The sequence below is a fragment of the Ambystoma mexicanum genome, unplaced genomic scaffold, assembly GCF_040938575.1.
Source record: "Ambystoma mexicanum isolate Mex_15411 unplaced genomic scaffold, UKY_AmexF1_1 Mex_scaf45, whole genome shotgun sequence".
In the NCBI taxonomy this organism is placed as follows: domain Eukaryota; kingdom Metazoa; phylum Chordata; class Amphibia; order Caudata; family Ambystomatidae; genus Ambystoma; species Ambystoma mexicanum.
Window position 1 is genome coordinate 126,979 of NW_027182461.1, and position 14,832 is coordinate 141,810.

At 56.9% G+C, this 14,832-nt stretch overlaps 2 protein-coding genes across 2 annotated transcripts; both read right to left on the reverse strand.

Moving 5' to 3' along the window:
- Positions 1-1,179: 1,179 nt before the first annotated feature.
- On the reverse strand, positions 1,180-1,957 carry LOC138559152 (histone H1-like). The gene has a single exon (XM_069642717.1). The coding sequence runs from the start codon at positions 1,907-1,909 to the stop codon at positions 1,241-1,243; it is 669 nt and encodes a 222-aa protein (XP_069498818.1). The 5' UTR covers positions 1,910-1,957; the 3' UTR covers positions 1,180-1,240.
- A 7,048-nt stretch (positions 1,958-9,005) lies between these two features.
- On the reverse strand, positions 9,006-9,783 carry LOC138559157 (histone H1-like). The gene has a single exon (XM_069642722.1). The coding sequence runs from the start codon at positions 9,733-9,735 to the stop codon at positions 9,067-9,069; it is 669 nt and encodes a 222-aa protein (XP_069498823.1). The 5' UTR covers positions 9,736-9,783; the 3' UTR covers positions 9,006-9,066.
- Between the last annotated feature and the right edge of the window lie 5,049 nt (positions 9,784-14,832).

Below are 14,832 nucleotides of genomic sequence, written 5' to 3' on the forward strand. Positions count from 1 at the left end.
CTCTCGCCCCGGATGCGGCGGGCCAGCTGGATGTCCTTGGGCATGATGGTGACCCGCTTGGCGTGGATGGCGCAGAGGTTGGTGTCCTCAAAGAGCCCAACCAGGTAGGCCTCGCTGGCCTCCTGCAGGGCCATGACGGCCGAGCTCTGGAAGCGCAGGTCGGTCTTGAAGTCCTGGGCGATTTCTCGCACCAGGCGCTGGAAGGGCAGCTTTCGGATGAGCAGCTCGGTGGATTTCTGGTAGCGGCGGATCTCCCTCAGAGCCACAGTGCCGGGTCGGTAGCGGTGAGGTTTCTTGACGCCGCCAGTGGCGGGGGCGCTCTTCCGGGCAGCCTTGGTGGCCAGCTGCTTGCGAGGCGCCTTGCCTCCTGTGGACTTGCGGGCGGTCTGCTTAGTACGGGCCATGGCAGCGCTGCTAGATCTGCTTTCTCTCTACGAGATACAATGGCGCTCCTCTGGCGGGGAGCTGGTATATGAAGACCAAGCTCTCCTCTCATTGGCTGAGGCGATAACAGGCGCAGGTTTGAAAAAAGCCCGCGTTGTGCTGTGATTGGTCGCTGTCCGAAGGTATGGCTATGAAGCGGTGACGCAGGAATGGGAAGCCTTCGATTGGCTGGCTGGCCCAACAATAAACAGGAAGCAAAAAGAGATTGCCGTGGGTTGTGCTCAGCCTTTCATGAGTCGCTGTGGACAGATAAAATAGCCCCACCACCCAGCCCTTGCGTGCCCCAATTCAACCTCCCACCAGCCTTCAGACCGGTGGCAAGCGAGAGTGGCAAATCAGCCTCTGAAGTCTGCCCCCCCGCCCCCCGCGCTGACATTTCACACTACCATCATCATCTTTGCCGGCGGCCAGCCCAATGGCAGCGCCTCGAAACACTGCGGTTATGATGAGGGGAGGGGCGGGGGGGGGGAGGAGGAGGAGGAGGAGGAGGAGGTGGCGGGGGGGTTGTGCCAGATCACATGCCTCAACATCTGTGCACACGATGCCCTTATGTCTCAACTGGTGGGGGCTTATAGGTGGGGGCGCACTGGCCACGGTCACGCATGGCGTCCGAAGCGAGTGGAGACTCTCGCCGCGGGGCCCGGTACATGTTGGCTTTCAAACATGCCGTTGTATATCGCAGTACGCGTCTGGCAAGAGGCATGAGCTAGCTCGCTTTTCAGATGCTGTGGGCGGCTCTTAAAAGAGCCTTTGTGTTTTTTTGTGTGTGTTTTTTGAAGGGTCTCGGCGAAAGCCTCTACTTCTTCTTGGGTGCAGCCTTTTTGGGCTTTGCCGCTTTGGGTTTGACGGCCTTGGGCTTCACGACCTTGGCTGGGCTCTTCTTTGCCGCTTTCGCCTTCACGGCTTTGGCTTTTGCGGGGCTCTTGGCGGCCTTCTTGGCTGGAGCAGCTTTGGGCTTTTTAGGGCTCTTGGCTCCTGCTGGTTTCTTCACCTTCTTGGGACTCTTCTTGACTCCGGCGGGAGCCTTTTTGGGTTTCTTGGCAGCACCGGCAGGCTTCTTTGCTGCGGGCGTCTTGCTCTTCACCGCCGCTTTCTTGGCCGCCTTCTCCTTGCCCTGCGACTGCTTCTTGTTGAGCTTGAAGGATCCAGAGGCACCGGTGCCCTTGAGCTGGGCTAGGGCTCCTTTGCTCACCAGGCTCTTGACGGCAAGCTTGACTCTGCTGTTGTTCTTGTCCACGTCGTATCCCTGGGCGCTCAGAGCCTTCTTGATGGCGGGCAGGGAGAGTCCCTTCCTCTCAGTGGAGGCAGCCACGACCTTGACGACGAGGTCGGCCACGCTGGGCCCCGTGGGCTTTTTGGCCTTGGCAGCGCCGGCTGCTTTCTTCTGCGTCGTCTTCTTCTTGGGTGCGGCGGCGGCGGCAGGTTCCGCCGGCGGAGCCACAGCAGCGGGAGCAGTTTCAGCCATTGTTCTGCAGGAGGACTCGGTCAGCGCGCTCACAGATCAGATCAGATCAGTAATGGGCGGCCCGGCAAGCGGCGTGCATATATAGGGAGGAGCTTCCTTCTGATTGGTCCACAGAAGGGGAGGCAGGTCCCAGCTCACAGCACCGTCCCTGCGAACGACACACTGTGTTTCCTCCGCCTAAATGATCCATTTTTTAATAGCGACACGCATACATTTATGTCATTTTACATGTGTCACCAGGACCGCAACATCTCCCAGCTCTTACACAAAAGTAGCTTCCCCTTGGCAGGGCCTCGGCTCCCTTGCAAGCGTCTTGTAAAGCCGGCATGCCGCCTTCAGCTGCGACAGGAACATGGGCAAACTTTGTTTTCCGCTTCATATTCGACCTCTCTTGCTCACCTCCCACGCATAGCAGCGCGAGCATATCCTTTTTCCCTTCTTTCCCTACGGTGCCTGATCAAGTCTGCTCCCCTCACCGCCCGGGGACCGAAGGAAAAGCGCACCGAAGAGGAAGGAAATAACACAGCTCTGAGAGTGTGTGTTAGCCAAGGCTAGAAACGCCCCTTGAAAATGGACACAGGGCTCCATGCCCAGAGCGGCTCTATGTTTTTGGAGTTCAATCCTGGCGCGCGCCCGCGCGCCTGTGTGTGTGTGAGATTTCTTTTTTTTGTTTTTTGTTTTTACTTTATTAGCTTTAATTCGACAAAAAGGTCATAAAAGCTACACACAGATATCCAAACCACAAATGCAACAACATCGTAATCACTTAGCTCATGAATCACTTCCAATCGGAAAACAAATTCGTCATGTTGCCAGAGGAAGCAAATGAAAGCGGGATCAGCATTTTACCAAAATTGACAGCCAATGCAAATGGGTTTCTCTACCCCAAAGCATTATTCTACTCCCTTAGCCTTTCTCGTGTGTATTTTTCCTTCCCAACTCAAATAACTAGCAGTAGCAAGAACAGCCTCTACGCCTGCAGTGTCCGGGCATATTGCCATGGCATCACCTACTGACCTGCAGGCCGCGCCTTAGAAACAAAGGCTTCAAAAAGCGCTTCCTCAGTGGCTTAGTGGCCGGACAGAGTAATAAGTAATGTTGAACAGTCTCCTCGGGCTCGCCTCAAAGAATACATGATGTTGAAACGGCATTGTTCCATCTATGCCGAAATGCGGCAATTGGCAGAATTCCAATACGGAACTTTAGGTGTAGAGCCCTTTCCCACCCAAGGGAGGCGTAATCCAGGTACTCTTCGCAACCCGCCCGTTTCTAAATTCTAACATATCGGGCCAGCTGTTCCGAGGCCCTGGATTTCCCCAAAATGTCCCCTGCCGGGCCTTTGCCCCTGCTGCACTCTTAATCACTTCCTTGGAAACAGATGTAATCGCTGAGGGATTTGACCAGCACTCCCCCAAACCCAGCAAACCCAAATAGCTTTTCACGTGACCAGCCCACTCTAAAGGACCGCTCCCGTGCTGGGACAAAACATCCACAAGTGCCTGATTTCATGTTTCGTGGGGTTATCCTTGCTTCCAGGGTTCAATTGCTGGGCCCATTTGCTGGCAGCCAGCCTCTGAAACCAGATTGTCTTTGCATTCTACATGCATGCAGGGGCCGTGTTTGCTTGCAGTCACTTTACCCTACATGATCTCGGGCCTTCTGCCCCCTCGTCCCAGTCCATGTCCTTTTCACACAGACACTGGCCTCGACCATGAAGGAGCATGCTCGGGCGTGGCAGGCCGGGCACACGGGGGGGCGTGCCACCCAAAGGTGGAACCTCCAATATGCGGGACAGGAAGGGCAGAAATCAGCGCTTGGGGCACACGCAGGGAGAAGCGTTGGCAGGGACGGCCCTGCCCCGCCTAGGGCTAGGGAGGTGAGCCCGCTCGGCAAGACCCTCCGGCCTAGGGGCCTGGGCAAGTACCGACGTGCTTAAACACAGTAAGAACTGTGAATGGGGAGACACCTCCTACGCCGTGACCGACTCGTGCAGACGGGAGGAGAATCCTCCACACGCAGAGGCGAGCCGCTGTGGATACGTCCTGGAGGGCCCGAGCCAGCGGTTGGCCTAGCCAAAGCGAGACCCGCTAGCTGGAGGCTACAAGGCGGGAGCTCTGACCGAGCAGGTATTAGAGAGTCTTTTTTATTTTGGATGTGTGTTTTCAGACTTTTGAGCACGTGAGACTTTGGAGAATGGTAGAAGAAAATAGTTAAACAAAATTAATATCAAAGAGGCCCCGGGTCAGGAGCGGAGCCAAGACGGGAAGAAAACCGCCTTCCCCGGGGGCGCGACGGCTAGAGAACAGTGGTGGGCCCGGCGCCCAGCGACCGACGCCGAGACTAGGGAACAGGAAGGAGCCAGAGTCCCCGAGCCCCACCCGGCGAGTGCCTGTACCGACCAGACGAGCACAAACAGCGATGCAAACACTCCCAACGTGAGGACGGGAGGGAGGGCTGTAAACGTTGGGGGCAAAGACTGGAGAAGCCGTCCACGGCAGGAGAGGCTGGGAAAATGGACGGCCACAAGACCCAGGTAAGACCGAGCGTGAGAGGGGCTCGAATACTGCATGTCACCGCTGGAGAAGCCGCCAAGCGTGTGAAAGTCTGAAAGAGCGGAACGGGCCCACGACCCAAGCAAAAGAGAGTGAAAGAGATACAAATACTGCATATCACGGCTGGAGAAGCCGCCCAACGTACGACATTCTGAAAGGGGTGGAACGGGCGTGCGAGCCAAGTTAAACAGAGGGGAAGAGATCCAAACACGGTCTACCAAGGCTGGGGTATCCGCCCCAGTACTAGATCCTAAGAGAAGCGAATGGGCACCCGCCCTGTGAACAAAGGAGGGCAATGGATGCGCGTGCTTGTTGCCAAGGCTGGGAAAGCCGACAAATATACGAGATGAATTGGACTGAGAGCCAATAACCCTGCCAAAGAGCCACAGGACTTGACTTTGGGGAGTCCCGGTGCCATAAAGGTGGGATCTGGAGAAGTGTGGGCTGTGCAAATGAGCCCTCTACGAGTCGGGCCAGACAGACGCGCACTTCCGAGGCTATTGTGCAAGCCTCCTTTTCCTTTTAGCGAGGTTTTCTAACGTGGGAGGGCCAGTCAGCAACTAGGAGTGTGGACTCAGGCAGGGCTCTTTCATTCTTGGACTTCGACGGGCGCCCTTTGTTTTTGTTTTAGAAGGCAGGGAACTTCCCTCATAGCGGGAGAGCCGATAGGCGTGTTTCTTTTATCTGAATAAACAAGTCTCCACCAAGACCCACTGTAGTCCGAGTCCATCTTCTGGTTCGCCACAGGGCCTGACCCTTCTGAGTCCGAGTCCATCTTCTGGTTCGCGACAGGGCCTGACCCTTCTGAGGAAGCCTCAGCCCCACTTTGATCTTCCTTTCTCCTCTTCTCATCGCTGGGAGGAGAGGCCTGTCCTTGGGGACACTGGGCTGGGTTTCTGGGAGAAGCAGCAGCAGCAGCAGCAGCAGCAGCTGCAGCAGCCAGCCAGCCAGCCAGCCAGCCAGGCGTTCTGGCCCCTGCCCCGAAAGCCTGACGAACGCCTGACAAACGCCACTGTGCTTTGCCCTTGACGGGCTTTGCCCTTGACGGGCAAAATTCCCAGCAGACCCCACTGGGCACAGCACCTGAGCAAGTTAGAGTGAGGTTTGAGAGAGAGGGCCCTCCGCCTGCCCACCAAAACACTAAAAGGAAAGAAAGGGAAAAAAAAGGGTGAAATGGGCCACTCTGGGTTTCATATCTCGGCCAGGCCTTCCTTTCTTGGAGTCAAACGGTTCATGCATGCCTCCCAGGAACCCTTGCACTTCCCTTAGGGTAATGAGTGGAATCCCCAGACAGGTCCCTCCCCTCATCTGCCACTCTCCCAACACGGTGTACAATGTATCTATCTATCTCAGTGAGAGGGCTTGGCAGTGGCAAAGCAAGGAAGTGAGACGGGCAGCTCTCTGCAGAGGCCAGTGGTAGGTAGGAGTGTGGGGAGGAGGCCATGGTGGGCCTTGACGCTTTGCGTGCCTCACTAACTAACTAACTAACCAGCAACTCTCTGACCAGCATGACGCGCGCAGAGGCCTCCGGCAACGCTCACCCCATTCACACGCTCAGGAGAATGGGTAGAGGGGCAAACTGAGCAGGACACAGACACCTGGCTCTCCCTTCTGGATACACAAACCCCGAGTGCAGTTGCCCCCTTGCGTTAAAGGGCGGCGCTGTGGTCAACCCCGAATGCGTTCAAAGGGTAAATCAATCGGAAAGCCTGCCCCTCGGCGAGAGCGAGAAGCCCTAGCGCACTGGAGGGGATTCGGGCCGGCTTGGCCCCGACCCCGATATGATATGATAGGACATATGGCATTTATAAAGGCGCCTATACACAAGTGTTTCAAGGCGCGACTGGTAGCCAGGCCCATTCTAGGCAAGAGCCAGCGCTCCTCATAGCCACGGGGGCAGAAGGCACAGCCGTGTGAAAGACCTTACCTTCGGCATAGGATTTTGCCTTCTCCTGCAGGTACATTCTGGGCGCAAAGAAAGAATTGTCAAGTAGGACACAAAAACGCCATGTGCTTGCTCTGATCTCTTTCTTCATTCACACACAAGCGACATTCATAAAATCAGTGTGCAAGACTCGCCTGAGGTTTTTTTTCAAGGCGCTGGCTTGCTAGTCAAAACATAAACCTTGCACGCCCCTCTACTTTGGCTCAGGCGGGCCAGAGTATGGTGCTTAAGCAGAGTGCAGATGAGCAGCTCGGTCGGGGAGGGTGTGGGCGGCTCTTAAAAGAGCCTTTGGTGTTGTGGTGTCGGAACGAGAGGTGGGGTCCGGTGGGGGGTGGGGGTCTGCTCAGCCCCCGAATCCGTAGAGGGTGCGTCCCTGGCGCTTCAGGGCATAGACCACATCCATGGCGGTGACCGTCTTCCTCTTGGCGTGCTCGGTGTAGGTGACGGCATCCCGGATCACGTTCTCCAGGAAGACCTTCAGCACGCCCCGGGTCTCCTCGTAGATGAGGCCGGAGATGCGCTTGACTCCGCCACGGCGGGCCAGGCGGCGGATGGCGGGCTTGGTGATGCCCTGGATGTTGTCTCGCAGCACTTTCCTGTGCCTCTTGGCGCCGCCTTTGCCGAGCCCTTTCCCTCCTTTGCCGCGTCCAGACATGCTGACTCTTCTCTTCTTCACAAGCGAGCGGAGAATGACGGGTTCAGCGCCTGAGCCGCTCCTTATATGCACCCATGGCGGACCAGAGGGAGGGCTGCTGGCGGTCGTGCGCAGGGCCGGGTGGGCGGGGAGACGGCAGCGTTTCGAAATGACCGCGCTTACTAGCCGTTGGTCTCTGGGCGGGGTAGCGTAGGTGGGAGAGCCTGCCAAACAAAGAACTCACAGCCAGCTGCCGCTTCTGATGGTTTAGGGGCAGGCACCATGCCGTCGGCGGCATCCCCCGCCTCCCCACTTGCCCCCACGGCGCGTTGCAAACACTGATCAGAAAAGGAGCTGCTTCCAAGCGCTTCAGAGTCAGGGCACCCTGCACTCTCTTCCGAGCACTCAAGAGGACCGCTGACCACGGGCGCAAACCTGGCATGGTGCGTAAATAATGCCTGCGGCTACCGTGGGGGGGGGGGGGGGGGGACCCCGGGTGTGCCCGGCAGGTGAATAAGTAATGCATCTTGGGCATACCTCAAATCCCCCCCTCCGTCACCCAACACTGGAGGGCCTTCCATGCCACGGAAAAGCCCTGTGAACTATGGGGCCAAATGGATGTTTGGCTTTTGCCTCTGAAGCCAAAAGCTCGCCCGAGCTACGAGCGTAGCCAAGCGAAGAGCAGGGGCGGATAGGAGCAGCTCGTCTGTGACAATGTGGCGGCTCTTAAAAGAGCCTTTGTGGTGTTTTCTGCGGTTGTTGCGGTGCTGCCGTGTGCCTCAAGCCCTCTCGCCCCGGATGCGGCGGGCCAGCTGGATGTCCTTGGGCATGATGGTGACCCGCTTGGCGTGGATGGCGCAGAGGTTGGTGTCCTCAAAGAGCCCAACCAGGTAGGCCTCGCTGGCCTCCTGCAGGGCCATGACGGCCGAGCTCTGGAAGCGCAGGTCGGTCTTGAAGTCCTGGGCGATTTCTCGCACCAGGCGCTGGAAGGGCAGCTTTCGGATGAGCAGCTCGGTGGATTTCTGGTAGCGGCGGATCTCCCTCAGAGCCACAGTGCCGGGTCGGTAGCGGTGAGGTTTCTTGACGCCGCCAGTGGCGGGGGCGCTCTTCCGGGCAGCCTTGGTGGCCAGCTGCTTGCGAGGCGCCTTGCCTCCTGTGGACTTGCGGGCGGTCTGCTTAGTACGGGCCATGGCAGCGCTGCTAGATCTGCTTTCTCTCTACGAGATACAATGGCGCTCCTCTGGCGGGGAGCTGGTATATGAAGACCAAGCTCTCCTCTCATTGGCTGAGGCGATAACAGGCGCAGGTTTGAAAAAAGCCCGCGTTGTGCTGTGATTGGTCGCTGTCCGAAGGTATGGCTATGAAGCGGTGACGCAGGAATGGGAAGCCTTCGATTGGCTGGCTGGCCCAACAATAAACAGGAAGCAAAAAGAGATTGCCGTGGGTTGTGCTCAGCCTTTCATGAGTCGCTGTGGACAGATAAAATAGCCCCACCACCCAGCCCTTGCGTGCCCCAATTCAACCTCCCACCAGCCTTCAGACCGGTGGCAAGCGAGAGTGGCAAATCAGCCTCTGAAGTCTGCCCCCCCGCCCCCCGCGCTGACATTTCACACTACCATCATCATCTTTGCCGGCGGCCAGCCCAATGGCAGCGCCTCGAAACACTGCGGTTATGATGAGGGGAGGGGCGGGGGGGGGGAGGAGGAGGAGGAGGAGGAGGAGGTGGCGGGGGGGTTGTGCCAGATCACATGCCTCAACATCTGTGCACACGATGCCCTTATGTCTCAACTGGTGGGGGCTTATAGGTGGGGGCGCACTGGCCACGGTCACGCATGGCGTCCGAAGCGAGTGGAGACTCTCGCCGCGGGGCCCGGTACATGTTGGCTTTCAAACATGCCGTTGTATATCGCAGTACGCGTCTGGCAAGAGGCATGAGCTAGCTCGCTTTTCAGATGCTGTGGGCGGCTCTTAAAAGAGCCTTTGTGTTTTTTTGTGTGTGTTTTTTGAAGGGTCTCGGCGAAAGCCTCTACTTCTTCTTGGGTGCAGCCTTTTTGGGCTTTGCCGCTTTGGGTTTGACGGCCTTGGGCTTCACGACCTTGGCTGGGCTCTTCTTTGCCGCTTTCGCCTTCACGGCTTTGGCTTTTGCGGGGCTCTTGGCGGCCTTCTTGGCTGGAGCAGCTTTGGGCTTTTTAGGGCTCTTGGCTCCTGCTGGTTTCTTCACCTTCTTGGGACTCTTCTTGACTCCGGCGGGAGCCTTTTTGGGTTTCTTGGCAGCACCGGCAGGCTTCTTTGCTGCGGGCGTCTTGCTCTTCACCGCCGCTTTCTTGGCCGCCTTCTCCTTGCCCTGCGACTGCTTCTTGTTGAGCTTGAAGGATCCAGAGGCACCGGTGCCCTTGAGCTGGGCTAGGGCTCCTTTGCTCACCAGGCTCTTGACGGCAAGCTTGACTCTGCTGTTGTTCTTGTCCACGTCGTATCCCTGGGCGCTCAGAGCCTTCTTGATGGCGGGCAGGGAGAGTCCCTTCCTCTCAGTGGAGGCAGCCACGACCTTGACGACGAGGTCGGCCACGCTGGGCCCCGTGGGCTTTTTGGCCTTGGCAGCGCCGGCTGCTTTCTTCTGCGTCGTCTTCTTCTTGGGTGCGGCGGCGGCGGCAGGTTCCGCCGGCGGAGCCACAGCAGCGGGAGCAGTTTCAGCCATTGTTCTGCAGGAGGACTCGGTCAGCGCGCTCACAGATCAGATCAGATCAGTAATGGGCGGCCCGGCAAGCGGCGTGCATATATAGGGAGGAGCTTCCTTCTGATTGGTCCACAGAAGGGGAGGCAGGTCCCAGCTCACAGCACCGTCCCTGCGAACGACACACTGTGTTTCCTCCGCCTAAATGATCCATTTTTTAATAGCGACACGCATACATTTATGTCATTTTACATGTGTCACCAGGACCGCAACATCTCCCAGCTCTTACACAAAAGTAGCTTCCCCTTGGCAGGGCCTCGGCTCCCTTGCAAGCGTCTTGTAAAGCCGGCATGCCGCCTTCAGCTGCGACAGGAACATGGGCAAACTTTGTTTTCCGCTTCATATTCGACCTCTCTTGCTCACCTCCCACGCATAGCAGCGCGAGCATATCCTTTTTCCCTTCTTTCCCTACGGTGCCTGATCAAGTCTGCTCCCCTCACCGCCCGGGGACCGAAGGAAAAGCGCACCGAAGAGGAAGGAAATAACACAGCTCTGAGAGTGTGTGTTAGCCAAGGCTAGAAACGCCCCTTGAAAATGGACACAGGGCTCCATGCCCAGAGCGGCTCTATGTTTTTGGAGTTCAATCCTGGCGCGCGCCCGCGCGCCTGTGTGTGTGTGAGATTTCTTTTTTTTGTTTTTTGTTTTTACTTTATTAGCTTTAATTCGACAAAAAGGTCATAAAAGCTACACACAGATATCCAAACCACAAATGCAACAACATCGTAATCACTTAGCTCATGAATCACTTCCAATCGGAAAACAAATTCGTCATGTTGCCAGAGGAAGCAAATGAAAGCGGGATCAGCATTTTACCAAAATTGACAGCCAATGCAAATGGGTTTCTCTACCCCAAAGCATTATTCTACTCCCTTAGCCTTTCTCGTGTGTATTTTTCCTTCCCAACTCAAATAACTAGCAGTAGCAAGAACAGCCTCTACGCCTGCAGTGTCCGGGCATATTGCCATGGCATCACCTACTGACCTGCAGGCCGCGCCTTAGAAACAAAGGCTTCAAAAAGCGCTTCCTCAGTGGCTTAGTGGCCGGACAGAGTAATAAGTAATGTTGAACAGTCTCCTCGGGCTCGCCTCAAAGAATACATGATGTTGAAACGGCATTGTTCCATCTATGCCGAAATGCGGCAATTGGCAGAATTCCAATACGGAACTTTAGGTGTAGAGCCCTTTCCCACCCAAGGGAGGCGTAATCCAGGTACTCTTCGCAACCCGCCCGTTTCTAAATTCTAACATATCGGGCCAGCTGTTCCGAGGCCCTGGATTTCCCCAAAATGTCCCCTGCCGGGCCTTTGCCCCTGCTGCACTCTTAATCACTTCCTTGGAAACAGATGTAATCGCTGAGGGATTTGACCAGCACTCCCCCAAACCCAGCAAACCCAAATAGCTTTTCACGTGACCAGCCCACTCTAAAGGACCGCTCCCGTGCTGGGACAAAACATCCACAAGTGCCTGATTTCATGTTTCGTGGGGTTATCCTTGCTTCCAGGGTTCAATTGCTGGGCCCATTTGCTGGCAGCCAGCCTCTGAAACCAGATTGTCTTTGCATTCTACATGCATGCAGGGGCCGTGTTTGCTTGCAGTCACTTTACCCTACATGATCTCGGGCCTTCTGCCCCCTCGTCCCAGTCCATGTCCTTTTCACACAGACACTGGCCTCGACCATGAAGGAGCATGCTCGGGCGTGGCAGGCCGGGCACACGGGGGGGCGTGCCACCCAAAGGTGGAACCTCCAATATGCGGGACAGGAAGGGCAGAAATCAGCGCTTGGGGCACACGCAGGGAGAAGCGTTGGCAGGGACGGCCCTGCCCCGCCTAGGGCTAGGGAGGTGAGCCCGCTCGGCAAGACCCTCCGGCCTAGGGGCCTGGGCAAGTACCGACGTGCTTAAACACAGTAAGAACTGTGAATGGGGAGACACCTCCTACGCCGTGACCGACTCGTGCAGACGGGAGGAGAATCCTCCACACGCAGAGGCGAGCCGCTGTGGATACGTCCTGGAGGGCCCGAGCCAGCGGTTGGCCTAGCCAAAGCGAGACCCGCTAGCTGGAGGCTACAAGGCGGGAGCTCTGACCGAGCAGGTATTAGAGAGTCTTTTTTATTTTGGATGTGTGTTTTCAGACTTTTGAGCACGTGAGACTTTGGAGAATGGTAGAAGAAAATAGTTAAACAAAATTAATATCAAAGAGGCCCCGGGTCAGGAGCGGAGCCAAGACGGGAAGAAAACCGCCTTCCCCGGGGGCGCGACGGCTAGAGAACAGTGGTGGGCCCGGCGCCCAGCGACCGACGCCGAGACTAGGGAACAGGAAGGAGCCAGAGTCCCCGAGCCCCACCCGGCGAGTGCCTGTACCGACCAGACGAGCACAAACAGCGATGCAAACACTCCCAACGTGAGGACGGGAGGGAGGGCTGTAAACGTTGGGGGCAAAGACTGGAGAAGCCGTCCACGGCAGGAGAGGCTGGGAAAATGGACGGCCACAAGACCCAGGTAAGACCGAGCGTGAGAGGGGCTCGAATACTGCATGTCACCGCTGGAGAAGCCGCCAAGCGTGTGAAAGTCTGAAAGAGCGGAACGGGCCCACGACCCAAGCAAAAGAGAGTGAAAGAGATACAAATACTGCATATCACGGCTGGAGAAGCCGCCCAACGTACGACATTCTGAAAGGGGTGGAACGGGCGTGCGAGCCAAGTTAAACAGAGGGGAAGAGATCCAAACACGGTCTACCAAGGCTGGGGTATCCGCCCCAGTACTAGATCCTAAGAGAAGCGAATGGGCACCCGCCCTGTGAACAAAGGAGGGCAATGGATGCGCGTGCTTGTTGCCAAGGCTGGGAAAGCCGACAAATATACGAGATGAATTGGACTGAGAGCCAATAACCCTGCCAAAGAGCCACAGGACTTGACTTTGGGGAGTCCCGGTGCCATAAAGGTGGGATCTGGAGAAGTGTGGGCTGTGCAAATGAGCCCTCTACGAGTCGGGCCAGACAGACGCGCACTTCCGAGGCTATTGTGCAAGCCTCCTTTTCCTTTTAGCGAGGTTTTCTAACGTGGGAGGGCCAGTCAGCAACTAGGAGTGTGGACTCAGGCAGGGCTCTTTCATTCTTGGACTTCGACGGGCGCCCTTTGTTTTTGTTTTAGAAGGCAGGGAACTTCCCTCATAGCGGGAGAGCCGATAGGCGTGTTTCTTTTATCTGAATAAACAAGTCTCCACCAAGACCCACTGTAGTCCGAGTCCATCTTCTGGTTCGCCACAGGGCCTGACCCTTCTGAGTCCGAGTCCATCTTCTGGTTCGCGACAGGGCCTGACCCTTCTGAGGAAGCCTCAGCCCCACTTTGATCTTCCTTTCTCCTCTTCTCATCGCTGGGAGGAGAGGCCTGTCCTTGGGGACACTGGGCTGGGTTTCTGGGAGAAGCAGCAGCAGCAGCAGCAGCAGCAGCTGCAGCAGCCAGCCAGCCAGCCAGCCAGCCAGGCGTTCTGGCCCCTGCCCCGAAAGCCTGACGAACGCCTGACAAACGCCACTGTGCTTTGCCCTTGACGGGCTTTGCCCTTGACGGGCAAAATTCCCAGCAGACCCCACTGGGCACAGCACCTGAGCAAGTTAGAGTGAGGTTTGAGAGAGAGGGCCCTCCGCCTGCCCACCAAAACACTAAAAGGAAAGAAAGGGAAAAAAAAGGGTGAAATGGGCCACTCTGGGTTTCATATCTCGGCCAGGCCTTCCTTTCTTGGAGTCAAACGGTTCATGCATGCCTCCCAGGAACCCTTGCACTTCCCTTAGGGTAATGAGTGGAATCCCCAGACAGGTCCCTCCCCTCATCTGCCACTCTCCCAACACGGTGTACAATGTATCTATCTATCTCAGTGAGAGGGCTTGGCAGTGGCAAAGCAAGGAAGTGAGACGGGCAGCTCTCTGCAGAGGCCAGTGGTAGGTAGGAGTGTGGGGAGGAGGCCATGGTGGGCCTTGACGCTTTGCGTGCCTCACTAACTAACTAACTAACCAGCAACTCTCTGACCAGCATGACGCGCGCAGAGGCCTCCGGCAACGCTCACCCCATTCACACGCTCAGGAGAATGGGTAGAGGGGCAAACTGAGCAGGACACAGACACCTGGCTCTCCCTTCTGGATACACAAACCCCGAGTGCAGTTGCCCCCTTGCGTTAAAGGGCGGCGCTGTGGTCAACCCCGAATGCGTTCAAAGGGTAAATCAATCGGAAAGCCTGCCCCTCGGCGAGAGCGAGAAGCCCTAGCGCACTGGAGGGGATTCGGGCCGGCTTGGCCCCGACCCCGATATGATATGATAGGACATATGGCATTTATAAAGGCGCCTATACACAAGTGTTTCAAGGCGCGACTGGTAGCCAGGCCCATTCTAGGCAAGAGCCAGCGCTCCTCATAGCCACGGGGGCAGAAGGCACAGCCGTGTGAAAGACCTTACCTTCGGCATAGGATTTTGCCTTCTCCTGCAGGTACATTCTGGGCGCAAAGAAAGAATTGTCAAGTAGGACACAAAAACGCCATGTGCTTGCTCTGATCTCTTTCTTCATTCACACACAAGCGACATTCATAAAATCAGTGTGCAAGACTCGCCTGAGGTTTTTTTTCAAGGCGCTGGCTTGCTAGTCAAAACATAAACCTTGCACGCCCCTCTACTTTGGCTCAGGCGGGCCAGAGTATGGTGCTTAAGCAGAGTGCAGATGAGCAGCTCGGTCGGGGAGGGTGTGGGCGGCTCTTAAAAGAGCCTTTGGTGTTGTGGTGTCGGAACGAGAGGTGGGGTCCGGTGGGGGGTGGGGGTCTGCTCAGCCCCCGAATCCGTAGAGGGTGCGTCCCTGGCGCTTCAGGGCATAGACCACATCCATGGCGGTGACCGTCTTCCTCTTGGCGTGCTCGGTGTAGGTGACGGCATCCCGGATCACGTTCTCCAGGAAGACCTTCAGCACGCCCCGGGTCTCCTCGTAGATGAGGCCGGAGATGCGCTTGACTCCGCCACGGCGGGCCAGGCGGCGGATGGCGGGCTTGGTGATGCCCTGGATGTTGTCTCGCAGCACTTTCCTGT

Excerpts from the sequence above, each read along its gene's own strand:
- LOC138559152 (XM_069642717.1), bottom strand. The coding sequence starts at position 1,909 with ATGGCTGAAACTGCTCCCGCTGCTGTGGCTCCGCCGGCGGAACCTGCC.
- LOC138559157 (XM_069642722.1), bottom strand. The coding sequence starts at position 9,735 with ATGGCTGAAACTGCTCCCGCTGCTGTGGCTCCGCCGGCGGAACCTGCC.